Source organism: Oryx dammah, unplaced genomic scaffold (genome assembly GCF_014754425.2).
Source record: "Oryx dammah isolate SB20612 unplaced genomic scaffold, SCBI_Odam_1.1 HiC_scaffold_29, whole genome shotgun sequence".
Lineage (NCBI taxonomy): Eukaryota > Metazoa > Chordata > Mammalia > Artiodactyla > Bovidae > Oryx > Oryx dammah.
Window position 1 is genome coordinate 88,854,302 of NW_024070213.1, and position 21,284 is coordinate 88,875,585.

Genomic DNA, 21,284 nt, shown 5'->3' on the forward strand with positions numbered 1-21,284 from the left:
GTGTCAGATAATATGTTTCTAGAGATAAGCAGTAATAATTATTTTCAGAACCTCATGAGAGTTTGTTCAGTAAACTAATGAATGGGTATTACTGACAGGCTTTCCAAAGTAGAAATTATATGCAACTGTAATCAGACGGTAAAAGGTAATAGAGGAGAAGCCCTTGGTTTCTGCTATGGGGAGTTTATGTTGTTTCTAAAGGAGATTCACAATTTACTGTTCAATTGAAGCCAATTCAATTTTATGCAGGAAAGGGCTGCATGGAATTGTATTTCTAGGAATCCACACAAACCATGAAAAACATGAGTAGTTCTTCACTGAGCTCTGTTGTTAACTGGCTTGGGCAAGTCCCTGTTGCAGGCTTATTTCAGCTTTCTAGTCTGTGAAATATTCTGTGTATATTTACAGTCCCATTTGAGAGAAATGAGGTAAGGTGATAAAAACGTTGAGTATATAGAATTATACAGATGTGAAGCACTGAATCTGCAGCAACCTTAAGGATATCCCAGGCCTACTGGTTAAAAGCGAAATAAGAACTTCTCTACAGGCTCGAGATCTTATCCCCAAGAAGATAAGACAGGGAGTAAAACCACTGTAAACACACTTGGTTTCTAAGCAGGGCGAGGTTTGGTTAGAAACGGATAAGATAAGTGTATTTAATGAATACAAATGTTTTCAAATCTGATAGCAAGGACTTGGCAAGTGGTCCTTGGTTAACACCTACTTCTCCTGAATTCCTGAATGACTTCCTGTGTGGATGTGGAAGTCCCAAAGCTTCTTTCTTCAAAGCTTACTTTTCCGTTTTGTTCTAATCTGTTTCTGTTTCTAATCTAATCTGTTTCTGTTTTGTTCTACTCCCTCTATTTGTCCTTTCCTTCGGAGAAGGCAATGGCAACCAACTCCAGTACTCTTGCCTGGAAAATCCCATGGATGGAGGAGCCTGGTGGGCTGCAGTCCATGGGGTCACTAGAAGTCAGACACGACTGAGCGACTTCCCTTTTACTTTTCACTTTCATGCATTGGAGGAGGAAATGGCAACCCACTCCAGTATTCTTGCCTAGAGAATCCCAGGGACGGGGGAGCCTGATGGGCTGCCATCTATGGGGCTGCACAGAGTCAGACATGACTGAAGCGACTTAGCAGCAGCAGCAGCAGTCCTTTCCTTCTGCCTTTGTCCAAATATCTCAGTTGTGATCTCAGAGAAAGGAGAAGGAGGTTTTTGCCAGTTTAAATGGGTTCTGTCTACCAGAGCCTTACTGAGTCTGGAGCAAAAAGTAAATGAGTACAGTATAGGCAATTCCTTTTCTTTCACCTATCATTTTATTTCATATTTATTTATTTTTGGTGCTCGGGCTTTTGCCGCGAGTTGGGGCTATTCTGTAGTCGTGGTGCGCGGGCTTCTCATTTCGGCTAGGGTTTCAGCAGTTCGCCTGGGCTTGGTTGCCCTGAGGCGTGTGGGATCTCCCTGAACCAGGGATTGAACCTGTGTCCCCTGCACTGGCAAGCAGATTCTTATCCATTGGACCCCCAGGGAAGTCCTCTTTTTAGATATATAACATATTGTTTATTTAATTTTAGTTGTTCTGCACCTTCCTGCTTTGTGTGGGCTTTCTCCAGTTATCGCTAGCAGGAGCTACTCTTTGTTGTGGCACTCAGGCTCCTCACTGCTGTGCCTTTTCTTGCTGTGGAGCACAGACTCTAAGTGCTTGGCCTTCAGTAGCTGTGGCACTCGGGCTCTCGAGCGCTGACTCAGTAGTTGTGGTGCCCGGGCTTAGCTGCTCCACGGCATGTGGAATCTTCCTGGACCAGGGGTCGAACTTGCGTCCCCTGCGCTGGCAGGCGGATTCTTAGCCACTGTACCACCAAGGAAGTCCAGTCCTCTTTTTAAAAACTTTTTTGGCCGTGCCGCACAGCTAGTGTGATCTTAGTTCTCCATCCAGGGATTGAACCCCAGGTCCGTGGTTGTAAACGTGCCAAGTCCTAACCACTGAACCCACCAGGGAATTCCCCAGTATAGGCGAGTTCTATGGACAATGTTGATGATGACGAACGGAAGGAGAGTGATTTTCGCAGGCAAGAGTCGGTTTGTGTAGCATTTTGTTGTTTTTCTGTATGGTGTGTTGTGTCCCAGGCTGGCAGCCTGCTGCGAACAAAGAAAACTGTATTCTGTCGTCTCTCTAGATGTGCTGTGACTTGGCAAGGGCTGACCGCACATCAAGCACCTGCATGACCTTTCCAGCTTGACAAAGAAGAGTGTCTCTCTCCGGCTCCCCGCTCCCTTCACAGGAAATGCTCCCAGACGGCCGGCTGCACAACAAGCCCTAATTAAGTCTTTCCTCAATCCCGACCTCTTTCCCTCCAACCTTTCCTTGGTTTTTGATGTATAATTAAGAGGAATGTGGAGAAACCAAATCAGGTTAAGATGCGGCTGGGATTGGGTACTACCTAATGGCAAGTCAAGACCAAAACCTCTGCCCTGGCAGCTCTTTTGACAGTCTAAACTGGGCAAGGAACATGGTACACAGATGGAGAAATTAAGATGCTTTTGATGGAAAAATTGGTTGCAATTATGTGAGGACATTTCCTCAGACCTTTTGAGTTACTTGTGTTTCGTGCCTTTTTGTCTCTGAATAAGAGAATCTCAATGTTTTCCAGCCAATATTTAAAAATAATACAGGTAAGGTGCTTCGTGCTTCCCTGGGCAGGCTGTGAACACATCCTTACAATGAGATGCAAAATTTGGCTCTGTCTACTTACCTGAAAAGAGAGTCCCACAGATTTTATCATGTCCCCAGAGGCTCAAGACCTAACCTCTCCCCACCAAAGTTTAAGGACACTAGTATTAGAGAAAGGAAGGATCTAGAGACAAAGATGGGAAAATAGCCACATTCGGAAGTCACAAAGGGAGGGTGGAGCTTCTAAAGTTAGGGAAGGACTGAAGTCCAGGCAGCCCCATGGGAGGCAGTGAGTGGTTAAGTGTGTATACTCTGTAATGAGGTGCTTCTGAGCTCAGACTCAGGGTCTCCATTTATAAACTGTGCTTGCTGTGTGAACTGGGGTAGCTTACATCTCTAAGCCTCAGTCTTCAGTGTTCTCATCTGTAAAATGATGGAGGAGACAGCTCGTACCTCACAGAGTTGTTGCAAGCCTCCATGCTTCCCTGTGAGCTGTGTGTGTGTGTGTGTGGTCTCTGTCTCTACCCATATTTTCATTTTCTTGTCTATTTTATGTCTCCTCCTCCAAGAATTCTGTGCAGGCCTCAGAAGTTTCTGAGTTCTGTTTTGCTGGGTTCTCTGCACCCCCCCATAACCCCTGCTTTCTTTAGAATAATAATCAGTATGAGGTGGTGTCCTTGGCTGAATATCTTCCTCCTTCCAGCTCCTTCCGCACCTCTTTGCTGGCCAGGCTGAGAGGGGCATATTTGCTCCTTTCCAAGCTGTGTAGAGAGCTGAAGGTGCCGGCAGCTTAGTGCCTGGGGCCTGGAGCCAGCGAGCTGGGAGGGGAGAGCCTGTCTCTGCAAACAGACAGCTGCCTCAGGGCAGTCTTGCAGCTGCCTCTGCAGCCAATTCCTTTTGTAATTTGCACAATAGACCAGAAGATGGGGCTCTTGACCCTGGAGTCAAGAGCCAGAGGCTCTGACTTTTTCTACATTCAAACTGGAGTCAAATCAGACTTGCAGAGCTCTTAGCAGTAATCCTCTGCCTCCTGCTGCTTCTCTGTGCCCTGACGACTCGCGCCCACTCTCCTGAAAGCACCGCGGGAGCTGGCTCTTTAGGGAGTGGCAGATGGAAGGCACATCTGGTCACCATCCCTGGCCCCTCCAGCACTGCCATGTTGCCAGTCAGCCTAAATGACCCCCTGCCTCAGCTTCCCCCCTCTAACCCCCTTGCCCCCAGTGGCAGATTGCCCCAGTGGTACCTTACGTAGGACAGTGTCATATAGTGGCCAGGGACTCTAAACTCAGACAGAACCATCCTTGACTCATCAAATGAGACTCCTCACCTCCTCAGAAAAGCCCTCCCTGACCGTCCCATCTACAGTAGCTCTCTCCACCCCCCTGGCCAATACTCTATCACATAACTTTGCAGTTTACTTCACTGCAGCTCTCATAATCTGTAATTGTGTTCATTTTTGCTTGTTCGCTGTTTCTCCACTAGATTGCGAGGCTCAAGAGGTAATCATATCCCAGCCTATTATCTACTTAACCTTGAGAAAGTTGCTAAACTTCTCAGCCTCAGTTTTCTTACCAGTGAAATGGATAAACTATGAAGTGTTAGGAATATTAAATGACATAGTGCATTTACACCACTAAACCCAGGTCCTAGTGTGTGGACAAACTCTTTAAAATTTTCAACAGTATCATATTTTCTATCATAGGAGAAAAAAAAAGTCTGAACTGATTAGCTGTTTCTCTATAACTTGGTCATTTTTTCTTTACCACAATTTTTATTTCCTACTGCTCTTCTCCATACCTTTCTGCTTTGGTCCAAATTGTGGCTATCCTGAATGGGTCTTATGATTTCCTGGTTGCTGAGTCATTCCCTAAGAACTAAGATGCTTGCTCTCCTTACTTTGGCTTTACTGTTTTGGGGTTTAACCCAAACCAATGTCCTCTGTGTCATGTTCCAAGTAAAAAAAAATTATTTTCTCTTGGAAATTTTTATAATCTTTGTTATCTATAGAACTTATATGGCTCTTGTTTTATGTTCTATTATCTTGTCATCATATTAACATTTTCTCTTCTAAATTTTTATAACCTTTGTTGTCTATATTCCTCATATGGCTCTTGTTTTATATTCTGTTATCTTGCCATCATATTAACATATATCCTGTTCCCCTGATTAGACCATAAGCCCTCTGGAGATACATATTTTATTTTAGATTTTGCTGCATCTTCAGTGCCATTTGGGCTTGTACTTTGTGTTTAATATGTTTTTTGTTAGACTAAATTAAAAGTACATATATTCACTTATATATTTATAAGTTATATTTATTTATATATACTTATATAACTTACCTATTTATAATTATGTTCTATGTGCCCAGCATTCTTTGAGGCTTTGTACAGAAGGGTATAAGAAAAATAATTATTGCTTTCAAAAAATGACAGTGTTACAGTAAGCTAAAATTAACATTTAATTAAAGTACTTGACCATAGCATGGTAACTGCTATAAGAAAGGTATGAAGTGCTATGAAGACTCAAAGGGGAGTGATGACATCTCTTAGGGGTATTGAGGAGAGGAGAATAAAGTTTCTTGGAAGAGGTGGCCTTTGAGGTTGACTTTGAAGTATGACTAAGGTTTTGATGAGGGAAAATGGGGGTGAATTACAGATTCAAGGGACAGAATTAGTGAAGAGGTCAACAAAGACTGGGGAAATGAACACTAAGACTCAGAAATGGGCCCAAGACCTTAAATTGAAGACTGGAAATATGGTTCTGCCTCAGGGACACGGAAGCACAAACTTGGTTCAAATTTCAGAGCCAGTGCAAGCAATGGTATGCAGGGGTTGAACATTTAATGTGCACCAGCCAGGCTATGCTCCCCAAGTGTAGTTTCTTTGGAGGCTGAGAATGATTTGCACCTGCTCTTTTTCTTTTAATAATGTGGACTCTCCTACCGTCTGAGGTGTTGGTGGACATGAAGGAAAAGACCCCTTTCCTCCTCTTGGGACAGAGGGTTGGTTGGATTATGGCCAGTCTCTCTTGTTTTAAACCCAAATCAAATTGAATGTGTTACTTATGGGTTTCTAACTTTGCCTTAAATCAGCAGTTATTCTTTTGTTAAATAATTTGCCCTAGATTATTTCTCAGAAAAGTTGGAAGCATTTTTGTGGAATTGTTTCAACCATCTTCCTTAGCTCAACCCCGTGCTTTTCACTGCCAACCTGAGGCTCAGGGAGAAGACCTGTATTCGTAGTCAGTCTGTGGAGGGGATTGGATTACTGCCTGCCTGCTTCTCTTTGATACTATTTAATCTGGCCACTAGCTCGAGGATTAACAAGTAATTTGAGAAGGCCCTTCCCTCTCATTCTGTTACTTCCTTCTGCAAGCTCAAGGGATGGTTCCCCAGAATTTAAAAATAATTATTACCAAGGAATAAAATCATGATAGGCCAACCTGACACTTTCTCAGTTTTCAAGGGTCAGGTGCCTCCTCAAATAGAACCACGAGATCTTCAATTTCTAGCAAGCAATTGGGAGGACCTTCAAGCCCAGAGGCCCCTGAAGGGAGGGAGGCGGTTTCCACGGCAACCGGGCCCGGGAGCGGTTGGCTCCCCCGACTCCCTCCTCCACCTCCTGGTAGCCCAGGGTACCGCCGGACAGCGTCCTCCCGTGCTCCGCGCCCTGATTGGCCGTACAGGCCGCGCGCTGATTGGCTGCGGCGAAGCCTCACGGGCCGGTGGCTATGGAGGCGGCGGCGGTTGATGGTTGACCGTTGGCACCGGGGTAGGGGTCGCCGCTCGGGCGATCTGCTCAAACCCGACCGGAGCGCGTGGCCTGCTGACGTTCGGCCTGGACCCCGCGGGCGAGACCTAGTTGGGCTCCGCCATGCCGGCCGGGAGTAACGATCCGGATGGCGTCCTCAGCTATCAGGTAGGGCCCCGCCTCCCGCCCCTCCCAGGGGCTCAGCCTCCTCATCCTCTGCCCACCCTCCTTTCTCTGCCCCCGAGCCAGGGCTTCTCAGGCCGCTCCCTGAGGGCGAGGGGAGGCCAGCCCGCGACACCAGGGGGCGCTCCGGGCGGTCGGGGATCGGGCCCGGGCTGCGAGAGGGTGACCTTGGGCCAAACCGGGAGCCGCATCCTTTGCGTGGCCAGCTGAGGAGCCCTGACGGCCCGCGGCCGGTGACCTCCGTTCTGCTCTGCTCAGGTCCTCCTTGCTGGGAAAGAGGCTGGCTTCTGGCCTTGCCGCGTCCTGCTGGAACGTGGCAGAAAGGATAGCCAGGGACCTTGCTCTGGCGGGGCAGGTCTCTTTGTGTTTTATTAATGGGGCTTTCTGGTTCCTTACTGGCTCAGAGGCAGAGCTGGAAAAGACTGGAGGCTCGGACCAAACGCTCAGCCTTGTTCGTGTGCATAAAACTCCCTTCATTCCATGGCACAGACGGGCTGACAAGTTCTGGATAGCGAAGTGGACAGTGGCTGGAAAAGTGCCGAGGGGTCAGGAACAGGTGTTTACTTAAACAAATGAAGAAACAGATTTAAGAAACTGGTAACTGTTGGGGTGGCTAATGTAAGGTAAAGCATTGGGCTGGGTGTCAGACACTGTAGGTTCAAATCTACATCTGCCTCACATGGGCTTTGTGACCTTGAGTAAGTCACTTGCCTCTTTGAATCACATTTCCCTATCTAGTAAAATTGGGATAAGAATACCTGCTTTGCTTACTTCACAGGGTGGTTTTGAGAACTAAATGAGCACCTGTTTGGGAAGGGGCTTTGTTAAGCCAGTATAGGAGAGATAACTCATTGAATTCTCACTCTCCTCTTTCCTGTGCCCATCAGATGACCGATATGCTTATTGCTCTGCAAAGAGATATGGAAGGGAGGTCAGATATGAAGTGGAGGGCTGTGGAGAGAATGATGGACCTACTCAGAAGGATGACAGGTCTTGAAACAAGGGCCACATTGATGTCAGGATGGTTTTTGTAAAGAGACAGAACTCTTTTCTGAGTTCGTAGCAAAATGGGTATCACTGACTCACTCCTCTTCTGGCAATAGTTTGCTACTAGATGACCCATAATTCCTTTTGCTTGCTCCATCAAAAAAGGAACAACATCTGCGATTTTGGGAAATCCTTCCATATCTAATTCTCCTAAGGTCTACGAAGAATATTCAGCTTATGTTTGTGATACAATGATGGGCAAAAATAGGCAATATTCTTGCCCTGCTGGAGTTTCCCATTTAGTGTGTGTGTGTATAATCATTTTAATCAGTCACACAAATAAATGTATTATTATAAACTGTGATGAGTGCTTAGAAAGAAAGATATGTGGTGCTGTGAATGTGTATCACAGTGGTTCCAGCTTTGGTCTCAGATCAAAGATTTTGCTAAGGAAGAAAATTTGGGCAAAGATCTAAAGAATAAGTGTCAACTGAGGGAAGAAGGAGATCAAAGGGCTTTAGAGACAAAGAGAACAGCAGAGGGGGCCCATCGGTTCAAAGAGCTGAAAGAAGGCCAGAGTGGCTGGAGCCACAGGGAGCAGAGGTGAATGGTGTGAGATGTAATCCAGGGTCATAGCATACAGAGAGAAGGAGAGAGAGGAGCCAGAGACAGAATGAGAGCCAGTGAGATTATGATCAGATTCTCCTCCTGAAAGATTTTCTGGCTGCAGTGGGGAGAACAGGCTGGAACGAATGTGGGGAGACAGTGTCCTTAATATGCAGAATGTGTTCCAGTTGTATTGTCAGGATCATAATAACCCCCAGGCTTCTGTTGTTGCTCTGTGAAACTGATAATTCCTGAGTGCTTCTGGGGTAGGACAGAAAGTAATTATATCTTTTACATCTAGTTCATGAAACTCGGGGATGGTGGGGTGAGGAGAGAGAAAAAAACAGGATGGGAACAGCGAGACCTTGTAAAGGCTGAGTCAGGTGATGGGCAAAATGGGTACTTGAGATAAGATACAGGGGGGAAAAGAAATGAGGATAGAAAGAGGAAAGGAAATGGGGGTAATTTGGGGGAGACAAGTCAATCAATTGAAAATTACCAACAAAACCTCCTGTATGTCAGCTGGGCTGTGTGAAGGGGAGATGCACCTTGCAAAGTGAGTTGGTTCTGTACTTGATGTAAACAGAGATTCCAGGCATCACATCTATGTACCGTGTGCCTAGGCTGTTTCCTCTGGTTTGGACTACTGTGCTGACCCCTGACAGTTCCCTCCGCTTTCTCTCCTGCTTTTCCTTCTACAGTCCACTTGTCCTGTGGCAGCTAGAGAGAGCTTTTAAAAACACAGATCAGATGATGTCATATCCTATCTTGAAACCCTTCAGTGGCTTCCCAGTGCATTTTAGAATAAAATCCAAACATCTTATTATGGCCTCCCAAGTTTCATTATGACCAGGGCCTTGCCCACCCTCCCTGATAGCCTTCCCAGCTCTCTCACCATGCACTTCTGGCTTGGCTCTCTTTCTGTTTCTCCAGTACAACCAGCTCCTCATTCTACAAGAGCTTTGTTCTTGTTGTTCCTGTGGATTTTCTTCTACCCAAGTCTTCTCGTGACTCAACTCAGATGTCACCTCCTCAGAGTAGCTGTCCTTGGTCTCCACTCACAGTTGCTCTCTTTCATATGATCTGCTTTAGTTTGTATTCATTTATTTTTGTCACACCATGCAGCATATGGGATCTTAATTTCCTGACCAGGGATTGGAACCCATGACTCCTGCATTGGGAGTGTGGAGTCTTAACCACTGGACCACCAGGGAAGCCCCTGATTCTGCTTTACTTTCTTAATAGCATATATGACTTATATGATATGGTCTTGTTTATTATCTTTTTAAATAGAAGCATTATGACGGGATGGACTGGGCAGAAAATCTTTTTGTCTACACAGTGCCTGGAATAAAGTTGATGTTCTGAGTGAGTGAATGACTTTCCTGTATCCACAGCCAGTGTGCCTCTCCTTAAGGAGCTCATGGTCTTGTCAGTATTAGCCCAGAGTCTGAGATGACCATTGCTTTATCACGTTCCCTGTTTAAAAGTCTCCCATTTCTGCTATTGTGTCTTTGCTCAGGTGTTCTAGCTGGAAAACATTCCCCCTCCTATCTACCTAGAATATTCCGTTTTAATCTTTAAGGTCTGGCTCTGTATCAGTGGGCTTCCCACGTGGCTCAGTGGGCTTCTCAGGTGGCTCAGTGGGTAAGGAATCTGCCTGTAATGCAGGAGATGCAGAAGACTTGGGTTTGATCCCTGGGTCAGGAAGATCCCCTGGAGGAGGGCATGGCAACCCACTCCAGTATTCTTTCCTGGAGAATCCCATGGCCAGAGGACCCTGGTGGGCTACAGTCCATGGGGTCACAAAGAGTTGGCATGCCTGAGCACGGATGAGCACTGTATCACTATCAGAATTTCACTTAGTCTTTTCTGCTCACAACACTCACGAAGTCATATTACTTCTTCCACCCCTTACCTGTGAACTCTACATGTTCATCTCTGCTGCTGACCTGCCAGCTCCTTGTTTGCTGTTTCTGTAAATTAACTTGCATGAGTGCGTGCCATGTGCCAGGTACTGTGCCTAATGCTTTCCAGGCATTGCCTCAGTCTTTCAATAACCATGAGATTTACATGCCCTTCTTATCCTTATTTTCCAAATGAGGAAACAAAGAGGTTAAGTAACTTCTAACAAGTGGCAGAGCTGACCATCTCCAAAGAATGTGCCCTTGGTCTACATGACCATAACCTGTGTCTCTGGCACCTAGACTGGTGCCTGGTTCAGAGGGAGCACTTTAACATGTTTGGGGATATATGTGTGGCAAGGAGTACAAAGGATATATTAGAGTGGGAAGAGCTGGGATGATGGGGGACAGCTAGGTGGCTGTTGGTGGAATTTAGAATGAGTTAACGAAGGCTCGCATTATTGAATTTTAATGAGATCTCCAAAGGTGGTGGGTTCTTAAAGGGCGTGATAAGAGTGGAAGATCAGAAAGCTTGAGGGAGAACCTCTAGTTTGGACTGGAACAACGGACGTCTGTAGCTTCAAATTCTCCTGATCAGCACTTTCAGAATCGAGCAGAATTTCTGGAAGAGAAGGCTACAGAGGTTGAAACTGTCAGCACTTGAGCCAAGTGGTGCTGGGAACCTCAGGGAGGCTCAGAGAGGCAATTAGGGCAATTACAAAGGCTTTTATGTGAATCAGGCCAACTCAGACTGGGAAATTTGTAGAAATCTTCAGAATAACAAATCCTGGTGAATGGGTGATAATTGGGAAACTTGGCGGATGGGAAGAGAGGCACCCTTCATATTTAAAGTGGACCTGGAAAAACTCCTGGATGCTAGTGCCTAGTGGCCCTGGCCCACGTTGGTGCGTGTCTCCTGAGTGAGTGCATGCATGTCTCTGTAGAGAGCTGGTGACTTCTGAGTGCCATGGTCAGTTCATGGGACGCAGTCAGTATGTATTAAACAGAAGTATCCACCATAGCAGCTTCTCCTCTCACTGCCTTGCAGTGTACATACAGTCTGCACGCCTCCAGCCTCTCCCACCTCACACTAGGTGTTCCTTTCCTGTGTGGAAATTGAGGGACACATGAGCATTCTCTTTACCTGGTGCTATCAGCTCTACTGGGGAACTTCAGTAGGAGAGGTGTGGGCTTTCCTGCCAAGCAGAGAATTGAGGTAGGCTGGGGATACAATTCAGGTTGCAGATTTACTTCCTTCTGAACTTGTAGATAATTGTCTTTGCTCATGGTTTGCCTAGGCAGGGTGGACAGGGCTCTCAACTAAGCCTATCACAATGGTAATCAGAACACAGAAAAGCAATATGTTTATTCTAAATCTGCTGCTAGGTAACAGCAACAAATCCGAGATAATGGAGAGGTTGGTTGTTTCCCATGAAGTAGTAACAGGTTTACTCTGATCTTCCTAGTTAGGAAGCCATGATGTATGTATTAGTGTCTATTGCTGCCCTAACAAACCACCACACATTTATTGGCTTAGAACAACACAAACTGAGTATCTTACAGTTCTATACTTCAGATTTCCATCATGAGTCTCACTGGGCTAAAATCAGTGTTGGCGAGGCTGTGTTTCTTTCTGGAGGCTCTGTGGGAGAATCTGTCTCTTTAACTTCAGCTCTGTGAGGCTGCCTGCATGCCTTGGCTCACAGTTCCCTCTCTCAGCAGCCAAAACCAGCAGCACGGCATCTCTCAGTCCCTGCTTTTGTCATCAAACTTCATTCTCTCCTACCTCCTTCTTCCATTTTTAGGGATCCTTGTGACTACATTGAACCCATGGATAATCCAGATAACGTCCTTATTTTAAGATCCACTGATTAGCGACCTTACTTCCATCTGCAACCTTAATTCCCTATTGCTGTATAAAGCAATGTATTCTTGGGTTCCAGGGATTAAGATGTGCAAATCCTTTGGGAGCCATTGTTCTGCAAACTGCAATGTGCTTACTAGTAAATTGTACTGAACAGGAGTGATTCCAAGTGGGGTTCAATAAAAAAGAAAAATCACTGAGAAACCAGAGTCACTTTGCAATTTTAGGCCCCTAGCAGCCTGCTGAAGAGTCAGACTAGGAAACTTGTGGGTGCTCAGAAGCTCATGGCCCCCGAGAGGAGGACCAGAACAGCTGTATACAACCTCGTGGAAGCCCCTTTTCTTACTATCCATTGTCTTCATCCAGTGAGGAAGTCAGATTGAGGGCATTAGAGAGTTGAGGATCTCTGGGTCAGATTCAGTGATGATGTCTACAAGGGGTCAGAATTCATGAGCTTTCTGGATAAAAAGGAAGTCGAGAACTCTATTGGAACTCTGGTCAGTAAAGGCAGTGTGAAGTACAAGGATTTAAGAAGGTAACAATGTGACAATCTTGAGCTGTTTTCACTGTGGACATTTATCCATGATTAGGTGACCTGAACTCTCTAAAATGACCAGGTTCTTTGCTTTTGGCGGTGTTAGTGTGTGATGTTAATATGTTATAGTATATTATGTTAATACAGAGAGACTTGAGTTGGAGTTCCTCCTGTCTCAGCCCTTGTGAGATCTTACTTAGCTTTGATTTATTTAGGACTGTTGTGAGGGTTGAGACGATATATGTAAAGCATAATGCTAGGTATACAGTCAGTGTTCTGTAAATATTTGTTCCTAATATTAATTATAGAAACTCAGCTTACTGATTAGAAACCCTAAAAGTCACTTCTGTGTTTAATTTAAAAATGGTTGTGTTTCAGAACTCAATCAACACTTGACTCTTATTGTTGTTGGGTGGGTGGGGTAGGAGGCTGTTATCTGAAAACATTGGATAAAAGATGAAAGAGGTCTTTGGAGGTGAAAGGCTCTGAGGCTGACTGCAGGAGAGGAAGCAGAGCTGAGTTTGGCAGGACTGCCACCTCTCAGGACCAGAGTGGAGCCACAGGGAGGGGTCAGGGAGAGGGCTCAAGGTGGGCCCCACTGCCTGCTGCAACCTTTGTGGTTGCTTCAAGGATCTGGGGCCATTATGTAAGACAGCCCCGCCTCTGCCTTTTAATTTGTCCATTAACTGTAAGTGAGAAGCTGGTCTGCTACTCAGCTGTAATTCATTCATTTTTCAAGGCTCATAACAATGCTTTCTTTCTCACAACGTGCCTTGCAATTTCAATGTTTTAATGTGTATTTAACCCTCTTAGTTCTTTTTATCTTACTTAAGCCTTCGGGTAGGCCCACATCAATTCACATTTATATTGTGAGTCATGGTCATGAGTCAGGAAGAGGTGCAGAAACCGGGTCGTTTCTCCAGTTCACCCTTCTTTCCCTCCCGTCCTCCTTTCCTTTTTCTCCTGAACTTATACCATGTGGTTCTCATGATGCTAATATTTTCTGAGTCACAAGTACCCTTGAGAATCTGATGAAAGCTATGGAATCTCTCCTAAGAAAAATGCACACTCGCATATAATCCTCTGAAGCCCATTCATAGGAATCCTGGAAATTCATGGTTAAATCCTCGCTACCATAAATAAGGACAGTATCAGAGGTCCATACTAATCACATGGTGAGGAATCCGCAATCAGCACAGACAACTGAGACTTAATGTTCTTTTATTTTCATGTTTTATGATTTTAAGCAAAGCTTAATATGTTTGCAATTTATCCAACATTTTAAGGATATTCCCAAGTAGAGAGAATTGAAAAATGAATCATCGTGTATCCCATGACCTGGCTTCAACAATGAACAGACAGCCTGTCTTATTTCATCCATGTCTCTACCCAGTCTCCAAATCCCAGACACTGTATCATTTCATCAGTAAAAACTTAAGTATGTATTACTAAAGATTAAGGACCTTTTCCCTTTTTTTTAATGACATGACCACCGTATCAGAATACGGCATGCCTTGGAGATACTGCTGGTTCAATTCCAGACCACCACAATATAGTGACTACTGTAACGCAAGTTGCCCAGATTCTCTGGTTTCTCAGTGCCTATAAAAGCTATGTTTATATTCTCCTGAAATCTATTAAGTGTGCAATAGCGTTATATCTAAAAAATGTACATACCTTAATGAAAAAATACTTTATTGCTGAAAACTGTTATCCATCATCTGAGCCTTTAGCAAGTCATAATGTTTCTGCTGGCAGAGAGTCTTGCCTTGCTGTGGATGGCTGGTTATGGATCAGGGCAGTGGTTGCTGAAGGTTGGGATAACTGTTGCAGTTACCTAAAATAAGACAACAGTGAAGTTTGCCACATCCATTGATTCTTCCTTCCAGGAACAATTTCTCTGTAGCGTGCAATGCAGTTTGATAGCATTTTACCCACAGTAGAACTTCTTTCAAAATTGGAGCCAGTCCTCTAAAGCCCTGCTACTGCTTTATCAATTAAGTTTATGTAATATTCTAAATTCTTTGTCATTTCAACAGCATCTTCCCAGCATCTTTACCAGGAGTAGATTCCATCTCAAGAAGCCACTTTCTTTGCTAATTCATAAGAAGCAACTCCTTATCTGTTCAAGTTTCATTGTGTGGTTCTAGCAATCCAGTCCCATCTTCAGGCTCCACTTCTGATTCTAGTTTTCTTGCTATTTCCACCACATCCTCAGTTACTTTCTCCTCTGAAGTCTTGAACCCCTCAAGGCTTCATCCATGAGGGTTGGGATTAACTTCCTCCAAACTCCTGTTCATATTGATATTTTGACCTCTTCCCATGAATCATGAATGTTCTTAATGGCATCTAGGATGGTGACTCTGTTCCAGAAGATTTTCAATTTTCTTTGCCGATACCCATCAGAGAAATCACTCTCCATAGGCACTACATACGTTATGAAATGTATTCTTAAATAATATGACTTGAAAATTGAAATGACTCCTTGATCCATGGGCTACAGAATGGGTGTTGTATTGTTAGCAGGCATGAAAGCAACATGTCATTGTACATCTTTGTTAGAGCTCTTGGGTGACCAAGGGCATTGTCAGTGAGCAGTAATATTTTGAAAGGAATCTTTTTCTCTGAGCAATAGATCTCAACAGTGCTTGGCTGATGGTGTTTGACAGTAGTTCTGTTTTCTTTAGTAAGACACAGAAGGTGCATGAACATTTATTCAGTGACTTTAGACTGTGATTAACCAAGCTAAATTAAAGTAACAAGCAAGTTGATTTTCAACCTGAGTTTTTCAGCTGATTGACCTGGCTCTATACAGTTTGCTTTTATAGTCTTAGAGTCAAGAAATCAACCACCCCTCCCTCCCTGCTTCCCCAAGATTCTGTGTTCTGTGCTGTGTCAGATGTCTGCGGACAGTATTAAGCGTTATAATCAGTTGGCCCCTGTCCTCTGGATATTACAAAACTGTGGGGAAGCCAACATGAAAAATTATTCATGTATATGTATATAGGGATACATATGTGTGAAGTTTTATGAGGAAACATATGAGAAAATTTTGAAAACTAACAAATATTCATTTATCAAAATATATTGGATACAGTAATTTAAAAGACACATGTACCCTAATGTTCATTGCAGCACTATTTACAATAGTTAGGACATGGAAGCCACTTAGATGTCCACTGACAGATCAATAGATAAAGAAGTTGTGGTACATATATACGGTAGAATATTACTTAGCCGTAAATCCACTTGAGTCAGTTCTAGTGGATGAACCTAAAGCCTGTTATACACAGTGAAGTAAGTCAGAAAGAGAAAGATGAATATTGTACAATTAACACATATTATGCAATCTAGAAAAATGGCACTGATAAGCCTATTTGCAGGGCAGGAATAGAGATGCAGACATGGAGAACAGACTTGTGAACACAGTGCGGGCAGGAGAGAGAGGGTGGGACGAATTGAGAGAGGAGCAATGAAACATATACAGTACCGTATGTAAAATAGATGGCTAATGAGAAGTTGCTGTGTAACACATGGAGCCCAACCTGGTACTTTATGACAACTTAGAGGGGTGGAATGAGGTGGGGGGTGGAAGGGAGGTTCAAGAGAGAGGGGATGTATGTATGCTTACATCTGATTCATGTTGTATGGCAGCAATCAGCACAACATTGTACAGCAAGTATCCTCCAATTAAAAATAAATTTTAAAAATGTATTGGATACTTACCACATACTGGACATGGTACTAGGTGGTAGGTACATGGTGGTCAACAAAAGACACAGTACCTACCCTCTTGGAACTTACAGGAATGCAGGCTACTTACAGTGGTAAACTACTGTGTTAGGCTCTGGGAGAATAAAAAAATGAAAATACATGGCTCCTGCTATCAGGAAATTCACAAATGATAAGTAAGTCTAAAATAAAGATGAGTTTTTTCCACCAAGAAGTTATTCTTCAGAAAGGACTTGACTTTTTACGAGCGCCTTTACCACTTAGGTGGAAATGAAACTGACATGCTCTGGCAAATTGACTCAAAGCATCTATGGTATTGAGGAAGACATTGATGTTAAAGATGTATTGAGGGTTGTGAATAACATTATTTTATAAAATGTGAAAAAAATAGTGTTTCTAAGTTAACTTATTTTATATATCTATAATTGCTCAATTTTATTGGTAAATATTTCAGTATGAGTACTAAAAGATTAAGATGCTTTAAAAAAATAACCATAGTGCCACCTAAAAAAGAAAATAACAATTTGCGAAAATAATTCTTTGTGACCCTGTGAACTGTGTGGACTATAGTCTGCCAGGCTCCCCCGTCCCTGGGATTCTCCAGGCAAGAATATTAGAGTGGGTTGCCATTTCCTTCTCCAGATCTTCCTGATCCAGGATGGAACCCAGGTCTCTTGCATTGTAGGCAGATTCTTAACCATCTGAACCACCAGGGAAGTCCCCAAAGGTAAAGAGTCTTTAAAAAATAAGCATAGTACCACCTAAAGAGAATATAACAATTTCTTTAATGTCATGAAAGAAAAACTTCCAGTTGTCTCAAATGTCATATCCTTAAAAATTATTTTATCAATAACTAAAAAATTATTTTCGTTAGTTTGTTTAAATCAAGATTCAAATTAAGTCCACACATTGTGATTGGTTTGTTGTCTCTTTTGACCTATTGGTTTTAGGTTCCCCTGTCTCTGTCTCTTTGTCTTCTTGCAATTATTTACTTTAAAAAAGATGGTGGGGAGACAATTTATCCTATAGCTTTAGATTTTTCCACAGTCTGGATTTTGCTGATTATATTCCTGTGGTGGTGTTTTTCCATGGAATTGTGTTTCTTTGTATTTTCGGGAAATTGGTTTTTGGGCGTAGAGTCTTGATCAGATTCAGGGACACTTTATTTGGTAAGATTACCTCATGGGTGGTGATAAGGTCTCCCATTAGGAGGCATAGTGTCTGGTTGTCTCTCTTTTTGTGGTGTTAGTGGCCTTGAAAATCAATGCAGTCCATTAGGGATTATAAAATGGCAATGTCCTAATGCTAACATTCTTTTTTCATTTAGTCTTTTCTATAATAGGAAACTTTTCTCATCTACTCTATGGTATCACTGTAAGGTACAATTTATATAGGAAGGCCAGGATGAATTTTCACCAGTTTGCAAAATAATGAATTGGTTTGCTAGTATTGGGGCTTCCCTCATGGCTCAGCTGATAAAGAATCTGCCTGCAATGCAGGAGACCTGGGTTCAATCCCTAGGTTGGGAAGATCCTTTGGAGAAGGAAACAGCTATCCTCTCCAGTATTCTGACCTGGAGAATTCCATGGACTGCATAGTCCGTGGGGTCTCAAAGAGTCGGACACAACTGAGCAACTTTCACTCACTAGTATTGCACTTCCCTGGTGGTTCAGATGATAAAAGAGTCTGCCTGCAGTGCAGGAGACCCGGGTTGGATCCCTGGGTTGGGAAGATTCCCTGGAGGAGGGAACAGCAACCCATTCCATGATTCTTGCCTGGGGTGTCTCTTGGACAGAGAAGCCTGGAGGGCTAAAGTCCGTGGTGTTGCAAAGAGTCAGACACGAATGAGTGACTAACACTTTCACTTCATTTTTTCACTTGCTAGTATTATCCTCCAATGTTGACCAGTTAACTAATTTTTAAAGTGACATGGTGAACTCATGGATTCAAATATATTTGATATTTTCAATCTGTTACAGTTATCACTTTTACTGATGCTCAGATTGTCCTATGTTAGTAAGGGCCCTCTCTAAGTTGGACCTGAGTCCTTTTGACATAAACCTAGTTGTCTTTGAGTGTCTTTTAGCAGAAAATGATATTTTAAGATACCACAGTCTAGGTGCTAATGATACTTCTTGCTACCAACTGATAATTTTTTCTAGACATTTTGTCTGGACAGAGCTAGGAAATATAAATTTATAAATTTTAAAATATTTAAAGTTATAAATATATATATATTCTTGTTGATACTTCCAATTCAAATTCAGGACTATAAAGTTTTTACTTAACTTCTGCCTTACAACTGTATCTCCTTTCACCCCTGCTGAGAACCCCAGGTCTCAGTCACACTGAGAGTGCCAGGGTAAGTTCATATAATCATTTACTGTATCTCACAGTACAGAACAGTCTCTGAAAAATAACACCAACATGTAACCAACAATATGACAGCTAAAAAGCAGTTTCAGATCTTTTCAAATTCTTTTTGTCCTTAGGGTATATGTCACTAAGGATGTTCAGTCAGCTTATTATGTTTTTAAAATTTATTTGGAATAATTTCTTTTAGAATAGTTATGCCATCGATTTGGCATTTATTTTCATTTTCTGGAAAATTTTTTTTAATTTTTTTTAATAAATTAATTTTGTTTTAAAATTTTCAATATAAATCATCTTCGAAGAAGTTTAGTCTTTCTATCCTTATCATCTACCCCATTGCCTCCCTCCTCTGTAGGTAACTACTTAAAAATATCCCTTATGGCTTGTTTTTCCTTTATATGTTTTTAAGTATAAGCAGATCTTTTTGTTCCAACACCCTTTCTTAGCTAAAAGTTAGCAAATTAATAGTTTTCTCCACCTTTCTTTTTATTTTTTAAAACATAGGGGACATAGATGATAACTATAAAATAGTAAAATTGACCCTCAAGCTGGAACATTGAGCAGGATGGAAGGATGGTGAGGATTTGGTGTGCTGGGGAGTTGGGGAAAAGACTGTTAGATGACCAGACAGTGTGAGCAAAGGCGTGGCGATGGGAATGTGTGTGCTGTCCATGGGGTCAGAGAGCCTGGCTGGAGTTGCAGGTTTGGTAGAAGAAATTGATTGGCAGGGAAGTTAGCTAAGATCTTTTTTGAAATAATTCCGGATCTGGTGAGAGTCTTGATAAGGTGTAGATGCCATTACATTTATTCTTTTAAGAAAAATTTACTGAGCACCTCCTATGCGAAAAATCCATCAGGTGTTGGGGAAACCATGATGAGGAAGACAGATATGGTCCCTCCCTGAGGAGCAGAGAGGTTTCATTTCTAAGGAGAAATGCAGTGTGCTTTGGGGGCATATCAATGGAGGGTAGTCAGGAAAGGCTTCTAAGGAAGTACTTTTAGGCTGAGATTGGGATGATGAATAAGTGTTAGCTGCTGGTGATGGAGGTGGGCACAGCAGGGAGAGGGCGATAGTTCTGGGCTGAGGGAAGAATATGAGTGTGATTCCAGAACTGAAAACAATGTCCACTGTGACTGAAAGGGCAGGAGGGTGGGCGATGGAGAGGATGAGAGTGGAGAGTGAACCTGAGGGAACTGCAAAGGAGGACTTGGCAAGAAAAGGGAGCTGTTTCCTGGAAGGTATACGACGGGCACTCAACACATGGGATGGATGAATAAGTTTGAAATTTCAAACGTGGGCTAAGAAATCGTGGAGCCGTGGAGCCATGGAGCCATGGGTAGGAGTAAGTAAATGAGCACAGGATATCAGTTTGGAAGGAAGAGTCACTGGATTTTAGACACATGGATCTTGAGGCATGGCATCCCAGTGGCTTGTCAAATACTGAGCCTCATAGCTTCAGTACACTGTTGAACTTGCAAGACTCAAGCATGGGAAACAAAAGATAGAGTGCTCATCCTTGGGAATTATGGTTGGAGGAAGGAGATGAACCTTCGAATGGGGCAGAGGAGCAGGGTGGAGTGTTTCAAGGACAGAGTGGTAAATAGGCTTCATGCTGCAGAGAGGTCAAGGAGACCAACACTTTCTTTTTGGCCATGCCATGCAGCTTGTGGGATATTAGTTCCCCAACCAGGGATTGAACCTGGGTCCTTGGCAGTGAGAGTACAGAGTCCTAACCAGTGGACCACCAGGGAATCCCCTCAAAGAGACCAGCTTATACCAAATGAGGCAATGTGGTTGACACCACTTTCAAAATTCCAATACATTGTCCAGACTTATGGGTAGAGTATGGAGGTGGGAAAGACATGGGATCCATAGTTACAAGACCTCGGCTCAATTCTACTTCTGCCTTTTACCATGTTTCTGACCTTGGGCAATAATTTTTAAAGTTTTCTGAGACTCAGGCTGTTTATTTATGAAATGAGAAAGAATGGCTGCCATGTTTGCATCTCAGAGTTATTGTGAGGTTCAAATGGAAAATATCTGTAAACCATTGGGTTTTCCCCTTCAATGTTGCGTAAAGGGTGAGGCAAACACACAGTACTTGAATGAAAGTTTGAATGAATGTATGTTACCGTGGCTACTAATTTGTGTTTCAACAGAGACCAGATGAAGAAGCTGTGGTGGATCAGGGTGGGACCAGCACAATTCTAAACATCCACTATGAGAAGGAAGAGTTGGAAGGTAAGCCCTGCTATTACGTGTACTGAGGGAAATCAATGAGAGGCAGCCTGTGCAGAGGAGCAGCTTTGCTCTCAGGAGACCTGGGCTGGAGTCCTAACTCTGGCTCACTAGCTGTGAGACCTTGGGGAAAAATCACTTAATTTCCCTTAGCCTCAATTTCCTCATCTCTTAAACAGAAGTAGACATAATACTACCTGTCTTACTGTTAGAATCTAGTAGACAGCTAGTGAGACAGTGCTTTGAGTAAAGTCCAATGTAAGTATTAATAAATGACCTATTCCTTGAGAATGTGAAGCACTCAGATCAGCTTATCGATTCTTGATGATTGCTTAGAATCATTAAGCAAAAATTACAGATACAAACACAAATCTATACAAAAGAAATAAAATACAAATAGTTTTAAAAACTTAGTTTAAACATAAAACTTTATT

The 21,284-nt window shown here is 43.2% G+C and overlaps 1 protein-coding gene and 1 non-coding gene across 2 annotated transcripts in view; one reads left to right on the forward strand and one right to left on the reverse strand.

Annotated features, from left to right (window-relative positions):
- The first annotated feature begins 6,394 nt into the window (after positions 1 to 6,394).
- The window catches only part of SLC4A8 (solute carrier family 4 member 8), a 76,315-nt gene continuing 61,425 nt past the window's right edge, over positions 6,395 to 21,284 (forward strand). The window contains exons 1-2 of the mRNA XM_040234169.1: positions 6,395 to 6,595; positions 20,772 to 20,853. Of these exons, the coding sequence (XP_040090103.1) occupies positions 6,551 to 6,595; positions 20,772 to 20,853 (127 nt within the window). The 5' untranslated portion in view covers positions 6,395 to 6,550. The remainder of the gene's footprint in view (positions 6,596 to 20,771; positions 20,854 to 21,284) is intronic.
- On the reverse strand, positions 20,291 to 20,363 carry TRNAE-CUC. The gene has a single exon. It is a non-coding gene; the product is annotated as a tRNA-Glu (tRNA).